The 20,972-nt window shown below is 51.8% G+C and overlaps 1 protein-coding gene across 2 annotated transcripts in view, besides 1 other annotated feature; it reads left to right on the top strand.

Moving 5' to 3' along the window:
- Bcar1 (breast cancer anti-estrogen resistance 1) overlaps positions 1-19,442 on the top strand; it is a 33,376-nt gene extending 13,934 nt beyond the window's left edge. For both annotated transcript variants that reach the window (NM_009954.3, NM_001198839.1), the window contains exons 2-7: positions 8,585-9,217; positions 14,140-14,301; positions 14,517-14,633; positions 15,480-16,577; positions 17,226-17,315; positions 18,522-19,442. In NM_009954.3, coding sequence (NP_034084.2) covers positions 8,585-9,217; positions 14,140-14,301; positions 14,517-14,633; positions 15,480-16,577; positions 17,226-17,315; positions 18,522-19,034 — 2,613 coding nt within the window. In that variant the 3' untranslated portion in view covers positions 19,035-19,442. The remainder of the gene's footprint in view (positions 1-8,584; positions 9,218-14,139; positions 14,302-14,516; positions 14,634-15,479; positions 16,578-17,225; positions 17,316-18,521) is intronic.
- Positions 11,534-13,711: an enhancer, noted in NCBI's record as "VISTA enhancer mm1686". NCBI's record gives its function as "enhancer in: midbrain (mesencephalon)[7/7]" and the evidence as "EXISTENCE:transgenic organism evidence [ECO:0001131][PMID:17130149]".
- Positions 19,443-20,972: the final 1,530 nt, after the last annotated feature.

Here is a 20,972-nt window from a genome sequence, read left to right as displayed (position 1 = left end):
TCCTGGACGTGCTCTCCTGAGGGAGGCTGAGCTGGAACTGTGACTCCCTTGAGCTGGCTCTGGAATGTGGGGCTCGTGCACAGGCCATTTTGAGCACCAACTCTCATACTCCTGTTCCTTATCAGCATATCAGGGACATGAACTGGCTGCTCAGTTGTCCATGGGAATGCTAGGGCAGGATGCTGCCAGACCTCTTTTGTCTTAGAATTCCACCCAAGATAACAGGACAGGGAAGGGCGGGAAGAAGTGTCTCTCAGGGCTCCGATGGACCCTGGATTGGGGCGAGGAGGGCTGCCAGGTCTCTAGTCTAGTCAGTGGCTTATGGCTGCATGTTGCTCCAGGTGGATGCCTGAGCGTGAGTGAAGAGGAGTGTTGAGTGTGTCTGCCAGTTGGGCACACAGTCACTGGGCCTATACCCATTGGCCACCACTGAGAGCAGGACTCTTTGGGACAAGCAAACAGAATATCCCAGAAATAAACTTGGCTCACATTTGCAGTGGTTCTGAGTATGAAGGGAACCAGTGTTTCTTTAGTGCCTGCTGTGTGTGAGGCTCTGTGCTTGGGGTGGGTGCCTGTGTGTGTGTATGCATTGGGGGTGGGACTAGGAAGGGTAGGAAAGGCTTGTGCCACTAATGCTCTGGATTCTATGAAGCTCAACATGTCCCCCAAATCTCCAATTCCATTTGTATCTCAGAGCCCTAGACCTGCCTCTGGAAACCTGTCTTGTCTTTGTGAACCTGGGTGAGACAGGTGTACCCATTCTGAACTTCCACTTTCCTTTGGGCAAGATAGACACAATTCTGATTGTCCTGGGCCATTCTGAAGATTTAGTGAGATGATCATGGGAGGAAGGAGCTTGGCCTATGGCCTAGGATAAATTCGCTGTTCTTGTCCTTAGGAACCTGTCAGTTGTGTCATGTTGCCCAGTTCCTTTTCTGATTCCCCTGGTTCCCACCTTGAGCTGGTTTAAGGCCGCTGAGAACATGATTTTCTGTATAAATAAGTATGAACCAGTTGAGGAACTAGGCATACCTACAGAGGGTCCTCTGGTTAGTGGGCTCAGACTGGCACTGCTTGAAGGTTCTGTGGAGAGGAAACTGCAGTGTCTTTTCTCAGTACTCCAAGCCACCAGCTTGCACCCTGCCGTGTTGTCAGGTTTGGGAACTCGCACAGCACTGGAGGATTCCCCCAAGGCAGCTGGAGCTAAGAAGAAGCCATCCTTGCAGCTGCTTGCCCTCCGCTCCTCTGCATTGCAAGGTTGGCTGCAACCCTGCTAGGCCTGAAGCTTTCTCAGGCCGCAGTGCAATGAGAGTCATTTGCAACCAGACAGGCTGTGGGGCTGCTCTCTTGGCTCCTGTGTACAAGGATGTGTGTGGATCAGGGAGCACTGGCATCTGGGTGCTAAGGGTTTCTTTTGGCTCTACTCACCCGGCAGGCACTTGCTGTGGCATCTCTTATGGGCCAGCCTGCTGCTCTAGCGCCCAGGGGTCTGCTGAAGGCAGACTTGTGCCTTCCGTGCTGTGTTAGGAAGAAGAATTAGGAACAAGAAATACGGGTATGTGAGGTAGGCAGAGGGGAAGTGGGCGTCTTAAGATGGACATTGGCCTTCCTGAAGGAGAAAGGGTGATGGCTGACTGGGTCCTGTAGGTGAAGGATGCAACAGAAGGTTCCCAGAGTGAGATGACCAGAGATTGGCAAGTCAGGCAGCAGCCTTCATGGTGTTGTGTGTGTAACTGGCAATATCAACCTTCCTAATGCTGTGACATTTTAATACAGTTTTATCATGTCATGGTGACCCCCCTAAACAATTTGCTATTGTTATAAATCATAATGTAAATATTTTTTGGAAATAGAGGTTTGACAAAGGGTTTGCAGCCCACAGGTTGAGAACCTGTGATCTAGACAGATCAGTGTAGCCTGGCTCTGCATCCCTTAGAGTCCCAGTTGTACCCATTGTGGGTTTGGAACATAACATATTTAGCACATTATAGGTCATACAACTGTCCAGCTGACGGAGACTGGGAAACTGGGCTTAGGGGATGACTCCTTTTCCAGCTTCAGTCATGACACTGAATCCCTGTGATCTTCCAAACACAGAGTCCCATGGCAGACTGCTAGGGCCTGAAAGCAGTCCACAGCAGGAATGCTTGGCTGTGGTGGACTTTTACCCATCCGGGCTTATTTGGCTGTGGAGAGCCACTATTTGGATGGCATTTATTGGCTCTGGGATGATAGAGGGATAGATAATCTGTGGCGTCTAAAGAGCAATCAGCCCCTGCCTACCCGCCATTCTGGAGTCACAGAAGTCTCTGTGTGTTTGTGCTTAGCCAGTTAAGTCAGCTACAGTATTACTTCCTTGGAAAGTCACAAACATGCAAAGGTCTTGTCCTTCATTATTTCTGCTACCCCACTTTCCCCTCCATCTTGGGAAATTATCAATTTCATGAGCTTCACATAAGCTAGGCACTGAGCTACACTCCTAGACATGGCACATTATGGCTGGATGTCTTTCTGCCCTGCTGCAGTGGTGAGCTTTGTGCTGACCTGGCTTCAGGAGGATAGGTGGACACTGGCTTTAGGACAGTGACTCTCAACTTTCCTAATACTATGACCCTTTAAAACAGTTCCTCATGCTATAGTGACTCCCCAACCATAAAATTAGTTTGTTGCTACTTCATAACTGTAATTTTGCTACTGTTGTGTATGTTATGTATTGTAATGTAAATATCTAATCTACAGGCTACTGATAAGCAACACCCCAAAGGGGTTGTGAGCCACAGGTTGAGAACCACTGCTTTAGGAGTTTGGCAAGAGCAGGAACCAGGGTAATGTTGTTAAACAAAAGGACACTCTTCTGCCATCTTAGCTTCCACAGTCTGGCTGTTTAGGGGAGAAGGGATTTATCCAAGGTCACACAGCAGTAGGAGTGAGAGCTAGACCTAGTCTGGGGCTGAGCTGTTGTCACTGTTGTCTAGTGACAGGAGAGAGGGAAGGAGCAATGTGGCCTTGAAGAGTAGCTAACCGGGGAGGCAGAGAGACTGAAAGCCCTTTGCTTGGCCAGCTAAAAAAGTTGATAGGTCGGGCACTGGCAGTGCTTAGGACTTGGGTTGGGCAGGAGCGAGGCTGCTGCAAGGGCTCTGGGCCAGAGCACACCAGCTGACACAGGCAGAGCCCCTGGTGCCAGGCTCTTGATGCCACGTGCCCAGTCCATGAGGTGCTTCCCTGGCTCCAGCTGCCTTTGACTGTACAGTTAGTTACAGCCCTACTTGGCCAAGGCGTACTTGGCAGGCATTCTGTGAGCTTGTGCTGTAGGTAGGGTGAACAGCTCTGGGAGGCTGGAAGCCCAAGTGGCTCCCCTAGACTGGCCAGTTTCTGTCTTGCATGGTTTGTCACTGAACCCTTTCCTCAGCAGACCCTTGTAGTTTTCATGCTTTCACTCTCTCTCTACCAGTGTTCCCAGACCCACCCAGTGGGGCCTCTTGATGAGCCTGGGCAGCAATCATAGAGGTGAGGGGACTCAGTAGTGGGGCCCTTCTGTCTACACTTCCACCCGCCTTTGACTTGGCTAGAGGGAATTTCCCTGTGACTCACTCTGCTGGCACTTCCTGTGGTCACCAGGGCTGGGGCCAGGGGGACCCAGCCAGGCAGCTTGGTGTTCTGGGGTCACTGAGGGAGGGTGGGCCTGGTGATTCCCGGAGGCAGGCTGCAGACCATATTTGGGAAATTGGTTTTTCTTGTCTGCAGCTTGGGGTTGGGGCCTCTGAGCCTGGTGGGCTGTAAGGTAGTTCCCACCCAGGCCTGCTTGTCAGAGCTCTGGCCTCTGAACAAACTAGCTGCCTGTCTGTCTGTGGTCCATCCTGGCCCAGAACCTGGAAGGTGGTCCACTATTTTCTTTTTCTGGATAAGTATATTTTTCCTTCCCTTTAAAAAAATTACATTTAGAATAATAGTGTTTTTAATGACACTTTTATACATATTTAATTTTGATTGATTCCCCCTCAAACATACCTTTTTTCAACTTCAAAATAAGGAATACTTATCAAATACAAGTTGGAAAATTCTATAAATAAGAAGAGAGAATATCTATCCCATTGTCTTGGGTGTTTTCAGTGATATTCTGACACCTTATTTTAAAGTTTCAAATGATGTTTTATGAAGGAGGAGTTTTTGAGGGCTGGGGATATCACTATAGACTAAAGTAACCTAATGGAGTCCTTCTGCCTCGGCTTCCTGAATGCTGGAAGTGCTGGAATACTCTATGCCCAGCTTATTTAATGCCCTGTAACTCTTCTGTAACTGGTGTGAGCAGACTTCAGGGCTCTGCCTTCTCTAGGTTGCCTGCCTGCCTTCCTGCTTGGCTCCTCCCTAGGGACTTATTCTGTCCCTGCCTTTTCTGAGACTGGAGACTGCAAGATGTCCTAAAGAAATAGCTCCAAGCCGGGTGTGGTGGCGCACGCCTTTAATCCCAGCACTCGGGAGGCAGAGGCAGGCAGATTTCTGAGTTCGAGGCCAGCCTGGTGTACAGAGTGAGTTCCTTGACAGCCAGGGCTATACAGAGAAACCTTGTCTCAAAAAACCAAAAAAGAAATAGCACCCAGCTGTTGACTCCTGGAGCACTCTTCCATCCAGTGCTTCTGACCTGTGTGGCAGGACTGAGAGACATTGCAGAAGTAGCCCTGTGGGACTCCTCTGCTTCAGAGCCTAGACTCCCGCTTTGGATTTTTGTCCCAGTGATGTGGCCCTTCCTGCTGCTTGGAATTCCAGCTCCTAATTGATTCCATGAAGGAGCTGGAGTCCGTAGGATGCTGGTGGGTTTTGATGTTTGGTTGGTTTAGCTTTGGCTTGATTGCAGGTTGTGTACCACCAGCCTGGCCAGGGGATGGTTTTACTTCTTGAGTCTAAGTAGCCAAGGACACACAGCAAGTACCCAGAGCCTAGTCCCATTTCTAAGTTCAGATCTCTCTCTGTCTTCAGATCCAGGAAACTTAGGAGGGACCTTGTAGCTCACCCATAATTAATGTTCACCCGATGGCCAGAAGAGTGCATCTAACCTTCTTGAGTGCCCAATGGGGGTCTCAGTCAGCTTTGCTGAGGCACACAGTCTTCTGATAACTCTAAGAGGACAGATGTCCTAGCCACACCCAGACCAGATTCTTGCCTTCTTCCTGCCCTCCGCCTTGTCTAAGGCCCGCTCCTGGGAAGGAGGCAGTAAGAGCAGTGCTGCTCGGGTCACAGTGGCCATTTTGGAGCTTCCCACTCAGTCCTGTGCCCTCTGCCCTGTCTACCATCCTGTTGTCCTCCTGCTTCAAGTCACACAGTCCCAGCACAGGCTACTTGGCTCCTGGGCCACATGAAGTGCGTTCTGGGAGTATCTCCCCATTATAGAAAGGCCATTGTAGTACCCATTTCTTATAGCATCTGGGACAGTTGACAGGAGCGCTAATAAAGGTGAGGGGTGCTCTTCTTCCTTTGCCTAATGCCTCTGTTTTTCCTGTTGCATCTTCCTCAAGCCCCAGAAGCACTCACAGTAGTAATATGTCTGGGATCTGCTTCTGGATAATTGTGACAACTCAGGAGGGAAGGGCTGACCTGTACCTCCTCATTGCTCCCCTATGAACACTCACTCCTGCCTGCACCACTTCCTTAAACACCATAAACACCCGAAGGACCATGTGGCCTGACCCCTCTGTGTCCGTACTTGCTGGTACTGAACATCCATCAGCAGCTCTTGATCATTTGTTTTCCCTTGGATGACCTCTCTGTCTACTGTAGGTTTTCTGTTGGTCTTGTCTTTTCCTCTTTGATTGTATGAACTCCTCCAAATTCCTACTAACCTGCTTTGCCCAGCACTAGGCCTTTTGTATTTGATTTCTGATTGGTAGTCTGTGGTGCCAGGTCAGGTCCATACTGGCTGCCTTCCTACAGTGAATTTCCTACATTCGCCTGCTGTAGGTTCTTAGCCCTCCCCCATTGCTTCCCAGCCCTTGTCCTGCCCCATCCCTGCTTAGAGTTGTCCTCATAGCTAGGAAAGAGTACATGTGCCTTTTAGAAATGCTTGTTCATGTATTGACCTCTATTCCTCCATTTCATTCTAAAAGAATTCCTCAAAAATAAAGTAAAAAAGCCCTCTGGCATAATAATTTGTGATGAATTATTATGATGCTCTATTAAATTATCTGAGTTCACATTATTCTCCTCTCGGTCTTGGGTACATTTTAAGACTTTTCCCAAAGAATACCCCAAAACCTCACATTAGTATTGAGCGCTCTGCATACTATGTTTTTTCAGTAGGTGTTTGTCTGTAATAGGTTTTTCTGTTTGTTTGTTTGTTTGTTTGTTTGTTTTTGTCTGAGACAACCACATATCCCTGGTTGGCCTGGAACTCACTATGTAGACCAGGCTGGCCGCAGACTCACAGATATTATAATTGTAATACATTATTATAAAAGTTAAGCGATTGGTCCCGCCAAAACTGTAAATTAGTAACTTTAGCCTTTTCACTTAGCAGAAGCACCTTTATAGCTTCTTAGGCAGATTTGAATGATATCAGAGTTGCTGCTCCTATGCTTAGGAACAGGGCAGTGGGGTTTTCCTGAGCACAGTAAGCCCTAGAGTAGCTGAGTAGGTCTGACACTCCAGATTGCTACCAACTAACTAGCAAGCAAGAAGCACATGCATGGTGGATGCACTGGTCCCAGGGCAGTGGAGTGGAGTAGCAAGAGCTTTCAATATGCTTCTTAGAATTGCCTGTTCTTTCTGGAATTTTTTATTTAATAGTTTTGTGCCATGGTTGACCATAGGTAACTAATGAAAGCCATGGAAAGTGGAACCATGAATGATGGGCAGGTGGCTGTCCTGAGAGAATGTAAGACACTGACCTCCCATTACAGAGGCAGGGCACCCCACCCGGAGCTTGGTGTGGTTTTTCCTTCTGCTCAAGTTTTTACTGGAGTAATAAAAACATTTTGTCCTCTCCAGTCTTGTGCAAGGTCTATTGTTCTATGCATGTTGTGACGTTTTCATCAGTTCTTGATTCTTTTATGAAGATGATCACATGGTCTGCAGATGATGAGATATGTGTATTCCTCTGCCACCCATCATTTTTTTCCTCTGGAAGAATTGCAATACCCTGGACACAAGGGTCTGAACCTTGGCGCTGGAGTGGGAAGAACACCTTGCTGCTCAGGCTAAGGGACTTTCTCCCCACATCTGAGTTTCTCCATTCGTTCTTTTTTTTAATCCTCAGTGTTTTTATCTTAAACTGTGGCCGGGCAGTGGTGGCACACACCTTTAATCCCAGCACTCCGGAGGCAGAGGCAGGTGGATCTCTGTGAATTTGAGGCCAGCCTGGTCTATAAAGCAAGTTCTAGGATAGCCAAGGCCGTACAAAGAAACCCTGTCTTGAAAAATAAAGGGAGAGAAAGAGACAGAGAAAGGAAGAAAGAAGAAAATAAAGGAAACTGGGTAGTTTTTTTGTTTTTTTGTTTTTTGTTTTGTCAGTTTGTTTCTCAACTCTACTGAACTGTGTTCATTGGCAGCCTAGTAGATGAATTGCCATATTCTTTTTTTTTTTTCCATTTTTTATTAGGTATTTAGCTCATTTACATTTCCAATGCTATACCAAAAGTCCCCCATACCCACCCACTCCCCCTTTTTGGCCCTGGCGTTCCCCTGTACTGGGGCAGATAAAGTTTGCGTGTCCAATGGGCCTCTCTTTCCAGTGATGGCCGACTAGGCCATCTTTTGATGAATTGCCATATTCTTAACCTGTCACATGACTTCAGACCTCAGGAATATTTTAAAGATTTTATTTTATTTAAAAATGTGTGGTGTGTATGCTGTGTCTGCATATATGTGTGAGTATAGGTGCCTAAAGAGTCCAGAAGAGTGTGTTGGATCAGAGTCCAGAAGAGTGTGTTGGGTCAGAGTCCAGAAGAGTGTGTTGGGTCAGAGTCCAGAAGAGTGTGTTGGGTCAGAGTCCAGAAGAGTGTGTTGGATCAGAGTCCAGAAGAGTGTGTTGGATCAGAGTCCAGAAGAGTGTGTTGGGTCAGAGTCCAGAAGAGTGTGTTGGGTCAGAGTCCAGAAGAGTGTGTTGGGTCAGAGTCCAGAAGAGTGTGTTGGGTCAGAGTCCAGAAGAGTGTGTTGGGTCAGAGTCCAGAAGAGTGTGTTGGGTCAGAGTCCGTTAGAGAGTGTTGGGTCCCCTGGACCTGGGCTGTGAGCATCCACTGTTAATGCTGGAGACCAACGTCAGCTCCTCCGCCATAGCAGGAGGCTCCCTCTTACCTGCTGAGCCACCTCTCCAGGGATGGTTTTTAGTAACACATTGAGGCCATCTCTGAAGTGCTGGTGGCAGGTGCTGCCTTTGCACATTGGAGGGGCCCCAGCTCAGCTGAAAGATTGACTGGGGTCAACTCCACTTTGCTCCTGATGATGGACAGGACAAAGGTCCCCTGCTATTGCCAGATGTGACCTAGTCCCCTTTGAAAGCCAAAACTGGTGCTAACTGATTTCTAGAGTGGGTGGAGCTGGTGAGATCTGTGCCCGTCCTCCTACCTTCATGACCACCTGTGTCTTCTCTCCCCAGAACGTGCTGGCCAAAGCCCTCTATGACAATGTTGCTGAATCCCCGGATGAGCTCTCCTTCCGAAAGGGTGACATCATGACAGTGCTCGAGCGGGACACTCAGGGCCTGGATGGCTGGTGGCTCTGCTCACTGCATGGGCGCCAGGGCATTGTGCCTGGTAACCGCCTCAAGATTCTGGTTGGCATGTATGATAAGAAGCCAGTAGGACCTGGACCAGGCCCACCTGCCACCCCACCCCAGCCCCAGCCCAGCCTTCCCCAGGGCGTCCATGCTCCGGTACCTCCAGCTTCCCAGTACAGTCCCATGCTCCCCACTGCGTACCAGCCCCAGTCTGACAATGTGTACCTGGTACCCACTCCCAGCAAGACTCAGCAAGGTCTCTACCAAGCCCCTGGGCCCAACCCACAGTTCCAGTCACCCCCAGCCAAACAGACGTCCACATTCTCCAAGCAAACACCTCATCACTCATTTCCCAGCCCAGCCACGGACCTTTACCAGGTGCCCCCAGGGCCTGGAAGTCCAGCCCAGGACATTTATCAGGTGCCACCTTCCGCTGGCATAGGGCATGACATCTACCAAGTTCCTCCATCTCTGGACACTCGCGGATGGGAGGGAACAAAGCCACCGGCAAAGGTAAGGCCAACCTGGTAGAGCTGGAACCCCCTGGGGTCAGCCTAGGGACCTGGCCACCACAGTGCCCACACTCTAGTATCATTATGTATTTGGTCTGAGGTCCAGGAGGGAGGTATCTGGACAAATGTCTCCATTTATTTGATGCAGGTGGGTGAGTAGGGACACCAAGGTGGCCATAGAGGAGGAGGAAGTCTTCAGTAGGCTGCCCTGAAATGGAAAAGGTTAGTCACAGGCTACAAGACAGTCTCTCTCAGGGCCTGATAGCTGAACCTGAAGGGGAGGAGCTCGGGAGGAGGAGCCTGCACAGCCACATTGAGGTCAGCTTACTCTGGCGTGAGTGGAAATATGATGTGAACATAAAGCCTGTGGGTGGGCCAGGAAAAGCCTCAGCATGACAGCACAGGGAGAGCTGAGAAGAGCAAGGCATCTCCTCTTGGAAATTGCATCAGAGGCTGGGACCAGAGAGACTGCCCACTTCCTAAGGAGCTGTCTTGAGGGTAGTTATGTCACTCGGTTGCCTTTGTCCCACCCAGCTGCCTGGGAGGCGAGGTGTGAACCTTGTCTGGTGTATGTCACTTAAAGGGACTAAATGAGAACCGAGGATCATGCCCCAGAGGCTCTGGTAGAGGCAGCCGACTGTGGTGGGCACAGCAGCACATGCTCAGCTAAGGCAGTTTCGTGTTCTGATGATGTCTCGTCCAGAGCCACCTATGTCTGCTGAGACATTGGCCTCGTGCATGCTCAGTTATGGCACTGAGCCTTTGTCTTCAAAGCCACAGAGGGCCAAGGTGAAAACTTAACTGATACCAGCTAGAAAGCAGGTAGTATCGCCCCATGCCTGCCCACAGAGACGCTCGGCATCTAACTGGCCTGAGCAGGCCTGCAGAGGATTTGATTCCTTGGATCTGACCACCAGCCATCGCTAAGTCACTGGACCCACTTACTGTACAACCTGCCTCTTTAGTCACGTGACCAAGGAGACGCAGGTAATAGGGGCTGTCGAGATGGCGGGTGAAAGCATTAACTGCTCTTCCGAAGGTCCTGAATTCAAATCTCTGAAACCACATGGTGGCTCATGCCTTTAATCCCAGCACTTGGGAGGCAGAGGCTGGCAGATCTCTGAGTTCTAGGCCAGCCTGGTCTACAGAGTGAGTTCCAGGACAGCCAGGCCTACACAGAGAAACTCTGTCTCAAAAAAAAACAAAAAGAAAAAAGAAAAAAAACCACCCATAATGAGATCTGACGCCCTCTTCTGGTGTGTCTGAAGACAGCAGCAGTATACTTATTTATAGTAATAAATAAATCTTAAAAAAAAAAAAAGAAAGAAAGAAAGAAAAGCTGGTCATAGAAGCCTACCATCAAATCAAGGCCCTGCCAACTGGGGGTGGGGGGTGAGGTGGAGAGGGAGGGGTGGGGTATCCTGTGTCCAGTGAGCCTTGAGACAGGCCAGAGTTCATCCCCTCCACACTCACTCCCCACATATGAGTGCAGTGCACACCTATCACACTCGTTCCCAGTCAGTTCCTCACCTCCTGCCCTTGCAGTAAAGCTTGGTCAGCTGTTCGTCTGGGCTGGAGGAGGAGGAAGCCCTCACCACCCAGAGGCTCACCAGCTGTGTGTTGCCTGCCTTTGCTGTTCCTGAGACTCTGACAGCCGAGGAAGAAAAGCTTTGTCGTTCCCGGGCTGAGCAGCCATGATGTCTGCTTTTATTTTATGAACATGAAAGAAATGCTTGTTTGCCATAGAAAGTGCACAGTGTATGAGAAAGTCTAGAGAGAATTCCCTGCCCGGGATAATCACTGAGAAATGTTAGCACGTTTTGTCTAGCATCTCCTCTCTTTGTCTTTTACAGATGCATATATATAGTTTTTTGCTTCATTTGGTTTTTCAAGACAGGGTGGGTTTCACAGTAGCTCTGGCTGTCCTGGAACTGACTCTGTAGATCAGGCTGGCCTCAAATTCTCAGAGATCCACCTGCCTCTGCCTCCTGAGTGCTGGGACTAAAGGTGTGTGTGTGCTGCCACCACCACCTGGCTTCTTTTCTTTTCTTTTCTTTTCTTTTTTTTTTTTTCTTCTTCTTTTTCTTTTTCTTTTTTTTCTCTCTTTGTAAATTGTACAGCTTGATTTTATTACAAAGAGCATAGCGGCACACACCTAATGTACACGTTTGTGCCTACATCTTCAGGTCTTACTTTCAAAAACCTCTGGCCCTCTGGTATCTGTGAAACTATGACCCCTTGTTCCAGGCGCTGAGGGGACAGTGCCATAGCGTGTATTACCTGTGGGAGTAAATGATAAGGGTGGACCTGGGAGAGCTCGTTCCTGGAAGAATGGCCATCTGCAGTGTAGGTGGAGGAAGCAAGGTCCAGAATCCCCAGGAGCCTCTGCCAAAGGCTGAGGGACAGAGCCTAAACACGCAGGGAAGGCATCTGTCTGTCTGCAAGGCCACTTTTGAAGGAACGTTCCTGGGTCAGGAACTACGCTTGCCAGGGGAGAGAAACGCAAGTAACTAAGGTGTGTCTGTCTGGGCAGCAGCACCTCCTGGCCAGCAGAGGGTGGTGATGCTCAGCCAGGTAGGCACTTGTCAGGCCCCTTGATGTCCCTTTGGCACTCCATTCCCAGAGGAGGGACAGAGAGTGAGCAACCAAGCCAGCAGCTGGCGTGCTCGGGAGATGTTGTCCGTTTTGCAGTGGGAAAGATAAGCAGCCAAACTGTCTGGAGGGGTGGGGCCCCAACCCAGAATGAACAGCCAAGAGAGACTCCTCTTGTCTTTGTTCCCCCTACTTGACTCCTGCTGCTTGGATTCCTGCCTTGATCCCTGTAGAGTCAGGGCTACTCGGGAAGTTTCATCCCCATTTAGAACCAGCAAGCTGGGATATGCTTCTGGGTTCAGTCTTCCTCTTCCTTCAAACTTGTGGGGAGGTATAGGCTAGAAAGAAAAACAGCTCTCTCCAGCCCAGCCTAACGTGCGTTCTGTCTGTCTGTCTGTGTGTGTGTCTGTCTGTGTCCTCCCTCCAGGACCTGCTAATGGGGCATCAGGTGCAGAGAGCAGTGGAGTAGTGATTAGCTGGGCTCAGGAGCTCTCTGATGAATCCATTTCCATAATGAGCTGCTCTTCTTCCCTGCTTTCTCTGTTGAGCAGTAGCGAAGCCTTTGCTAACAGAAAATTCCTAACGGAAAAATGTTAGCTAGCCAACATAGCTGCTTACTGTCACCTGACTCGGGTGTAGGAATAGGAGCTCCCTTTGACGTTAGACTAACCACTGGGGGCTGAGGTGAGAGCCTCTGGCCTGGGCTTGCAGCTCTGACTACACAAGGCCCAGATGGCTGCTGGCAAGGCAGGGGTGCTCCTGGCTTGCCTCTGAGAGGTGCACTGTCTGCCCCTTTGGGGTTTGAATTCCCACCTAGGAAGCTTTGGGCCTAGAGAAGCCTCAGGCCTTGCCACAGGCTTCTCTAACCTGCCACGTCCCTCCAGCTCCAGTCTGCTCTGCCATGGGCAGGTTCCAACATCTAAAAATAACCCTGGAGGGGACTCAAGGCTGGGGCCTGAGCAGGGAGATGAGTCTGGAGAGGCAGCTGCAACTCCGCCCCCAGGCCCTGTTATTGGTGGCTAGGGACACCACACAGAGGAGACCCTGAAGCTGCTACAGTGGCGCATATACCAGCCTGCCAGGCTGTCTGCCAGGAGAGCCCAGAAAGAAGCCCAGCTGGCCTGAATGTCAACTGCCTAGCTCAAATGTGCTGCCTGGGAGGTTGTCAGGCCTGGGTCTGCTGAGTGCCCCTGTGCCGTGTGGGGGCTGGGAACGGGGAGATGGCACTCGTGTGCCTGCCGAAGCTTCAGTTGGCTCCTAGGATGTCAAGCCTGAAGGAGGCAGGGTGTGTGTGGAGGCCCTGAGTCAGCCCTGTCCCAGACATCCCCTTTGATTAGAAAACAAAAGGCCTTTCTGTGGAGAAGGCTGAGCAGGGAGCCCCGTGGGGGAGGTTACCCTGAGCCTGCCTGGAGAATCTTGTGGGGGGGAGGCTGCCTGGCCCATTTCCATCCCTACCAGGCTGAATGCTGCTGTCAGGGGACAGCATGGTCTGGGGTTAGTGTATGAGCATCCCAGAGTATACCTCCTGACCCTGCTTCTTCTCCATACAGAGCCCTAGCTTTGCCATGGATCCAAGGGTCAAGGCCCTGGGGAGGAAGCGGCTGGCTCTCTCTGACCAGTGATTCCCACTGAGGGCTTACCCTTTCAGGTGGGCAAGGCAGCCATGGGTGTGGGTACAGAGAGCATAGGGTTGTGGTTCCACTTAGAATCCCTTTGCCATGTAGCTGACCTTATATTCTAGCCCCGTGTGTCTTTTAGTCCCACCAAGTATGCTGTGAGCAAGGGAAGGCTGCTTGCTACAACTGCAGGCAGCATTCTTTGCCTCCAGAGTCTAGAGGTGATGGTGATTAGGTCATTCTCGTGCTGAGCAGAACTTTCTGGGGCAGGGCAGCTAACAGGTCATATGTACCAACAGGCATGACACAGGAGCCCTGACATGGGGTCCTGCTGTGCTCAGGACTCCAGTGCAGGCTGCCCCTTGCTTGCTGGCATTGCCTCTGGAGCCAGGTCTTTGTACCCTTCCTGTTCCATTTTGTCGACTGTGTGTAACCATACTTGCACCCTATTCTGTGGAATCTACTGGGTTGTCCAACCATAGAGACTTCCTGTTTCGTGGCCCAGAACCAGGGAGCTCTGAACAACACCTAGGGGTGTCATTATAATTTCACAAACCCTGCATTTCACTGCAGAAAAGGAGCTCCCAGGGAATGAGAAGCAGGGCCTCGACGCCCACCCTTGCAGAGCCGCCTGACCCACCTCTCCAGGGATCTCCTGAGGGCCTGTGGGTGGATCCTAGGGCCAGAGGGACAACGGCCGGCTGTTTGTTCCCAGGTGGTGGTTCCTACGCGAGTGGGACAGGGCTATGTGTATGAGGCCGCTCAGACGGAGCAGGATGAGTACGACACCCCACGCCACCTGCTGGCCCCAGGTCCCCAGGACATCTATGATGTGCCCCCTGTTCGAGGACTGCTTCCTAACCAGTATGGCCAGGAGGTAAGCATTGGGGATCAGAGGCATGGGAGAGGGTGGGGACTGGGCCTTGGCCTTGCTCTGGGAGCTGCATTTTCTCAGCCTAGCCAAGGCCTGCGTAGCACAGCAGCCACAGCCTAGGCCCCTAAGGTGGGTTTCTAGGTTTCTGGGACCCACTGTATCCACTAGACCAGGTGCCCCTGATAGTGTGTCACTGTGCCTTCTTTTGTGCCCTCCAGGTATATGACACGCCCCCTATGGCAGTCAAAGGCCCCAATGGCCGAGACCCATTGTTGGATGTGTATGACGTGCCCCCTAGTGTGGAGAAAGGCCTGCTCTCGTCCAGCCATCATTCGGTAAGGATCACTGATGCTGAGGGCAAGGCTGAGCGTGTGCACGGGGCTTGGGCTGCTGTCTGCAGACCCTGGCTCTGCCCTTACTTGCTCTAGGGACAGATGAATGCCCAGGCTGTAGAGATGGTTCCGTGGTCAAAGCACTGTTTGCTCTTCTTGAAGACCCAGGGTCAGTTCCCAGCATCCATACAGTGTCTGGCTATTCTCTGTAACTGCAGTCGCTGGTGATCCAGTGCTTCTTTTTGACCTCTTGTCACCAGGCATGTGTGTGGTGCATAGACATACACATACAATACATAAATTAAGTTTAAGAAGAAAGTTGCCCTTCTGCGCCTCAAACAATGGCCCATTGCCAGGCCTTATCGTTTTATATGCTCTGAGAGGAATGAGCAAAGAAACCACAAAATCTGTCTTCCAAACTAGGACACTTGGGATGTGAAAGGGACCAGTAGTCATGTAGAGTTGTCTTAAGAGCCGAGTGGGCTATAACACCACGCCCAGCTAAGTGCTAAGAACAGGAAGTCCGTCAGTTCCTGCGAGGCCAGGTGATGTGGTGAGAATGGCAGAGGCAGTGTTGGCAGTATGGTAGCAAGTCTCCCCTATGTGTCTGCAGGTAAGAGGTGGACACTACACCTAACACAAACAGCCCTCATACTGTGGGGGAGTTTCCCATCTTTTAGATGAACAGCCAGGCACAGAGAATGAATTAGTCATCTAGCCCAGAGCTAGGCTCTTGACATAGTCGTTGTAGCTACGACTCATGCTCGATGTGTGCACCAGCTGCGTCTCGCATTCGGTTCCATCGCTGGACAGATGGACAAAGGCCTTAACCAGTACTTGGTCCCCTAGGTGTATGATGTTCCTCCTTCTGTGAGCAAGGATGTGCCCGATGGCCCACTGCTGCGTGAGGAAACCTATGATGTACCTCCTGCCTTCGCCAAGCCCAAGCCCTTTGATCCCACCCGACACCCACTGATCCTTGCTGCGCCTCCTCCCGACTCCCCAGCAGCTGAGGATGTATATGATGTGCCCCCCCCTGCTCCCGACCTCTATGATGTGCCCCCTGGTTTGCGGCGGCCTGGCCCTGGAACACTGTATGACGTGCCTCGCGAGCGCGTGCTCCCTCCTGAGGTGGCTGATGGGAGTGTAGTTGACGATGGTGTGTATGCTGTGCCCCCACCAGCCGAGCGAGAGGCCCCAACGGATGGCAAGCGCCTGTCGGCCTCTAGCACGGGCAGCACGCGCAGCAGCCAATCGGCATCTTCCTTGGAGGTGGTGGTGCCAGGCCGGGAGCCCCTGGAACTGGAGGTTGCTGTGGAGTCCCTGGCTCGGCTGCAGCAAGGCGTGAGCACCACCGTAGCCCACCTTCTGGACCTGGTGGGCAGTGCCAGTGGGCCTGGGGGCTGGCGTGGTACCTCTGAGCCTCAGGAGCCTCCCGCACAGGACCTGAAAGCCGCAGTGGCGGCAGTTCACGGGGCAGTCCATGAGCTCCTGGAGTTCGCCCGCGGAGCTGTGAGCAATGCCACCCACACTTCTGACCGCACCTTGCATGCCAAGCTTAGCCGGCAACTACAGAAGATGGAGGATGTGTACCAGACACTGGTGGTCCACGGTCAGGTCCTTGACAGTGGCCGAGGAAGTCCAGGATTCACTCCGGAAGACCTGGACCGCCTGGTGGCCTGCTCTCGGGCTGTGCCCGAGGATGCCAAGCAGCTAGCTTCCTTTTTGCATGGCAATGCCTCGCTGCTTTTCAGACGGACCAAAGCCCCTGGCCCAGGGCCTGAGGGAAGCAGCTCCCTGCACCCAAACCCCACTGATAAAGCCAGTAGCATCCAGTCACGCCCTCTCCCCTCACCTCCAAAGTTCACCTCCCAGGACTCTCCAGACGGCCAGTATGAGAACAGTGAAGGGGGTTGGATGGAGGACTATGACTACGTCCATCTGCAGGTGGGTGTTCACCCTGCCCAGTGCCAAGAGCTCTTGATTCTGCTACTGTTGTTGCGAGGACCCTAATACCTCAATCCCCCTCTCATCCCACACACAGAGGTCTGTGGTCAGAGGGAATTCAGACTCCAGGAGTGGCCACTGGTGAACCCTAGTGCCCTCCCTGTATCTTGCCCCATTTTTGGACTGATAATCAACATGGCTATGTCCCTGAGGATTGAAATGCTAACCAGATGGCTCCAGAAGCCTTGGGGATGGGCTTCTGTGGTGGCCATAGATGTAACTCATTCTGGGTGTAGTCATTCCAAGGAGACAGACACTGGGGTCCAGGGGAGTAGACAAGGGGAATGGGGAGGTGGGTAAGAAGAGACAACTGCATCCCACCTGCGTATGTGGGCGAAGGGCAGAGGTTGGGTTTGATTTCAGGTACGGGAGCCATCCCAGGAGGGCCATGGCCTTGTGGAGTGAGTGCATCCTGTGCCAGGGAGCCCTCCTGGGCCAAGCTGCTCCCTTTAGAAGCCTCCTCTTCCTGGGACTGGTGCACCTGCACTGCCACCTGGTGGTTTTCCAGCCCTTGCACCCGTGGGACCTGCTAGTTAGTGCCTCTGTCCCAGAAGAGACTTCTCAGTCCAGGTCTTCTCTTTGCTTTAGGGGAAGGAGGAATTTGAGAAGACCCAGAAGGAGCTGCTAGAAAGGGGTAACATCATGCGGCAGGGAAAGGGCCAACTGGAGTTGCAGCAGGTGAGGCTTCCGCTCTTCATCTCTCACAGTGATACCCACCAGGGATAGAGCCCTGTTTGCCTTCTGTCCAGCCAGTCACCATCCAGCATCATGGCCATCGCTGGCTTCTGGCTAATTAAAGATGTCAGTCTCGCTGTGTTGCCTCATCTTGAACCTCCGGAGCTCAACACCTCCCACTGCACCCTCTTTGAGTGGCTGGGACCACGGCTGGGCACCACCCACTCAGTCTGATGCGGCTCTTTTTGAAGCTGTCAGCAGAGAGCTGAGGCCGTAGCAGTTGATTCATTACAGGCACAGCAGTAAAACACAGATGTAGTTAGTGTCAGTAACGTACCTCGTAGAGAGCACAGAGCACTGTAGGACTAAACACTGGCAGCCAGAGTCACAGACGCTGACTTCCCACTAGTCAGCTGCTCTTCACAAACTGTGCCTCCCTGTGCATGCTGGAGATGACACTTGTGAGCTGTCACACTCTCCGCCAATGTTGTTCTTAACTCCTTTTTATAGGCCACATAATGCCTATTGTTGAATGTTTACATTGCATCCAGTTCTCTTTACAAATAACAGTGCTGTGTTTAGCCACAGTTTTCTACATATTTTGAATCCTTTCTCAGGGTAAGAAAGTATTTCTGAAAAATACTAAAGAAGTTCAGTTTTGATTGTGAAGATAACAACACAAAGTCAATATGAAAACCTCTCTCCCTGCTCCTCGTCCAGGTGTAGAGAAGGAAGGCCAGGGGTGGCGGCCAGGGGTGGCTGACCCCTGAGCTGGGCGGCTCACTGGGGGGCTTGCGGTTGGTAGGTGCTTCCCAGATGTGATGGTGGAAGTAAATGAGTCCTGTGTGAACTGCTTGGGATGTGCGTGGCACATAGCAGGTGACAAGGAATGCATGTCAATTAAAATAAGCCAGGCACACACCTGTAATTCCAGCACTCAGGGCCAGCCAGGATATGTGGCAGAATTCTCCTCCCTAATCATAGTTGAAATAGCTGAACATGTGTAGCCATGGAGTGCCACGTTTGAAGCCGCTGGCAATGCTGCTGCTGGTGATGCTGTCTTTCCTGTGCACTCCCAGCATGTCCTCAAGTGGCGATGCTGCGGATACTGGTGCTCGCTCTACTTTGGTGGAGTACTCTGCAGTCATGAGTACAGATTTTTGCACGTGTCTGTCTGCCGAGAGCCTAACCTTGTCCTGCCTCCCACAGCTGAAACAGTTTGAGCGACTGGAGCAGGAGGTGTCTCGTCCAATAGACCACGACCTGGCCAACTGGACACCAGCCCAGCCCCTGGTGCCGGGCCGGACAGGGGGCCTGGGGCCTTCAGACCGACAGCTGCTGCTCTTCTACTTGGAGCAGTGCGAGGCCAACCTGACCACACTGACAGATGCAGTGGACGCCTTCTTCACTGCGGTGGCCACCAACCAACCACCCAAGATCTTTGTGGCACACAGCAAGTTTGTCATTCTCAGTGCCCACAAGCTTGTGTTCATTGGGGACACACTGTCACGGCAGGCAAAGGCAGCTGATGTCCGAAGCCAAGTGACCCACTACAGCAATCTGCTGTGTGACCTCCTGCGTGGCATTGTGGCCACCACCAAGGCTGCTGCCCTGCAGTACCCATCCCCTTCCGCTGCCCAGGACATGGTGGACAGGGTCAAGGAGCTAGGCCACAGCACTCAGCAGTTCCGCCGCGTCCTGGGCCAGCTAGCTGCTGCCTGAGAGCAGAGGACCAGGATGTGAGGCTGGGGATGGGCAGCGATGCTCTGAGCTACCCAGCATTCATTCCTCTTGAAAACGGAGCTCCTGCAGGTTTGGGGACAGGTAACCCCAGCTCTGCCTTGGGCCTGGTGCCCTCAACTGTCCAGGGATTTGTACATATTTATATCAAGGCAGGATGTGGGATGCCTCCTCGGAGAAGCTGAGGAGCCCAGTAGGAGTGTACCGTGGGCTGGGGATCACCAGGATTGGTGCACATGGGCCCCAAACCTCAGGGCTCCCTGTGACAGGCAAGTACAGTGTGGTGCACACCTCTGCACCAAGAAAAACCCTAAAGAACTATTTTTCACTATTGATTTTTCCAATCATTTGACTAATAGTCTACATTTAATAAAATTTTAAAAATGCAAAGGAGCCTACAGAAATGCTTGAGACTGCCTCTAGGTGGGAAGGTGGATGTCTTTGACCCAACAAAGTGACTAGACGTGGTGAAGAGTTATGAACAGTAAAGTTTCTTCCCAGAATGTGGGTCCCTTCAGAACAAAATCAAGGCCCAAGGGACTGTGGGGAAGGCAGGGAGCTGGTCTGGCCAGGCAGTGTCCTTTGTGCCTGGGAGCATGTTATAGATTCAGGGCCTGAGACCCAGAGCAGCGAGATACCTTCTGGGTCTCCTGTACCCCAAGGAGAAAGTTTACAAGCCAAGGTACTGCACAAAACAACCTCACCTTCCAGTCTTTATCAGACTTAGCTGGGACACCCAAAGAGTCTTCCCTAGGTTAAACAAGCTGGTTTGAGACCTACAACAGTGTGCTGGGAGTTGTGGCAGCCTCTGGCCCAGAGGGAAGGCCAGAGTATATGGTTGGCATCCTGGTGGTCTCAGCTTAAACCACTGTGCATAGGAATGTGGGCCTCAGATTCATTACCCTATGTGAAGGAGGAGCTGGGCCTGCGAGATCTGCCACCGAGGAGCCCCATGGAGGGTGCCCAGTCTCCTACCCCATAGCTGCTGGAGAGCAGAATGGAAGGCACGAGCCGGGCAGTGGTGGTGCACACCTTTGATCCCAGCATTTGGGAAGCAGAGGCAGGCGGATTTCTGAGTTCAAGACCAGCCTGGTCCACAGAATGAGTTCCAGGACAGCCAGGGCTACACAGAGAAACCCTGTCTCGAAAAAAAGGCTGGGGGAGGCACAAGTATTTAAGTCTCTGGGTGCCTCAGCAGGGGAAGGGTGTGTAGGATTTGGTAGTGTTTGTACAGTTGCTTGGTTTTACTCATTAACTCAGGTCTAGGTTCAGTGGTAACCCCGTCTCTAACTTGTAGCCTCCTAAGGGACTGGGCAACCTCTATGATCAGAAGGCTCACCCAGCTGCCCTCCTGAGCAGAGGCTCCTCCCAGGGTTGTCAGCACCATGTCTTTCTGGTACACTAAGAAGGGTCAAGGTTCAGTAGAGGAAGCCAGGGGAGCAGGGAGCCTGTGGTCCTTCTGGCCAAACAAGGTCTCAGCAGGTTAGTGAGTGGAGAGGGCCAGAAGCTGTGTCATGCAGGAGGCTGGAGATCTCACTGCCCCAAAGCTTGCAGGCAGGAAGGGTGTGGGACACACAGGGCACAGCCACCCAATGAGGGTGTGTGAGATCTTGGTTTCTGAGGCAGAGGGAGTTGGGGTCCCAGTCACAGACCACAGTTCTGGGTCCTTAGAAACATCTGTGGAACAGCTGCTGTTAGGTTCTACCCCAGGCAAGAGCTGGACCTCCGGCAGGGCTGTCACTGGTCCTACACTCTGGGCAAAGACCCTGGCACTATGGTCACAAGCTGTGGCCCTCTGAGGTGAATGGGTAGATGTGCCTGGTAGATATAGAGGGGACTTATCATGTGTCCCTTTTCTGGAAACCTCTGTCAGTGATGGGGGACAGGATCCATGGTGAATTGGGTAACACAACTTCAGAA

Source organism: Mus musculus, chromosome 8, assembly GCF_000001635.26.
Source record: "Mus musculus strain C57BL/6J chromosome 8, GRCm38.p6 C57BL/6J".
Classification (NCBI taxonomy): domain Eukaryota; kingdom Metazoa; phylum Chordata; class Mammalia; order Rodentia; family Muridae; genus Mus; species Mus musculus.
This window is presented reverse-complemented; position numbering and strand designations above follow the sequence as displayed.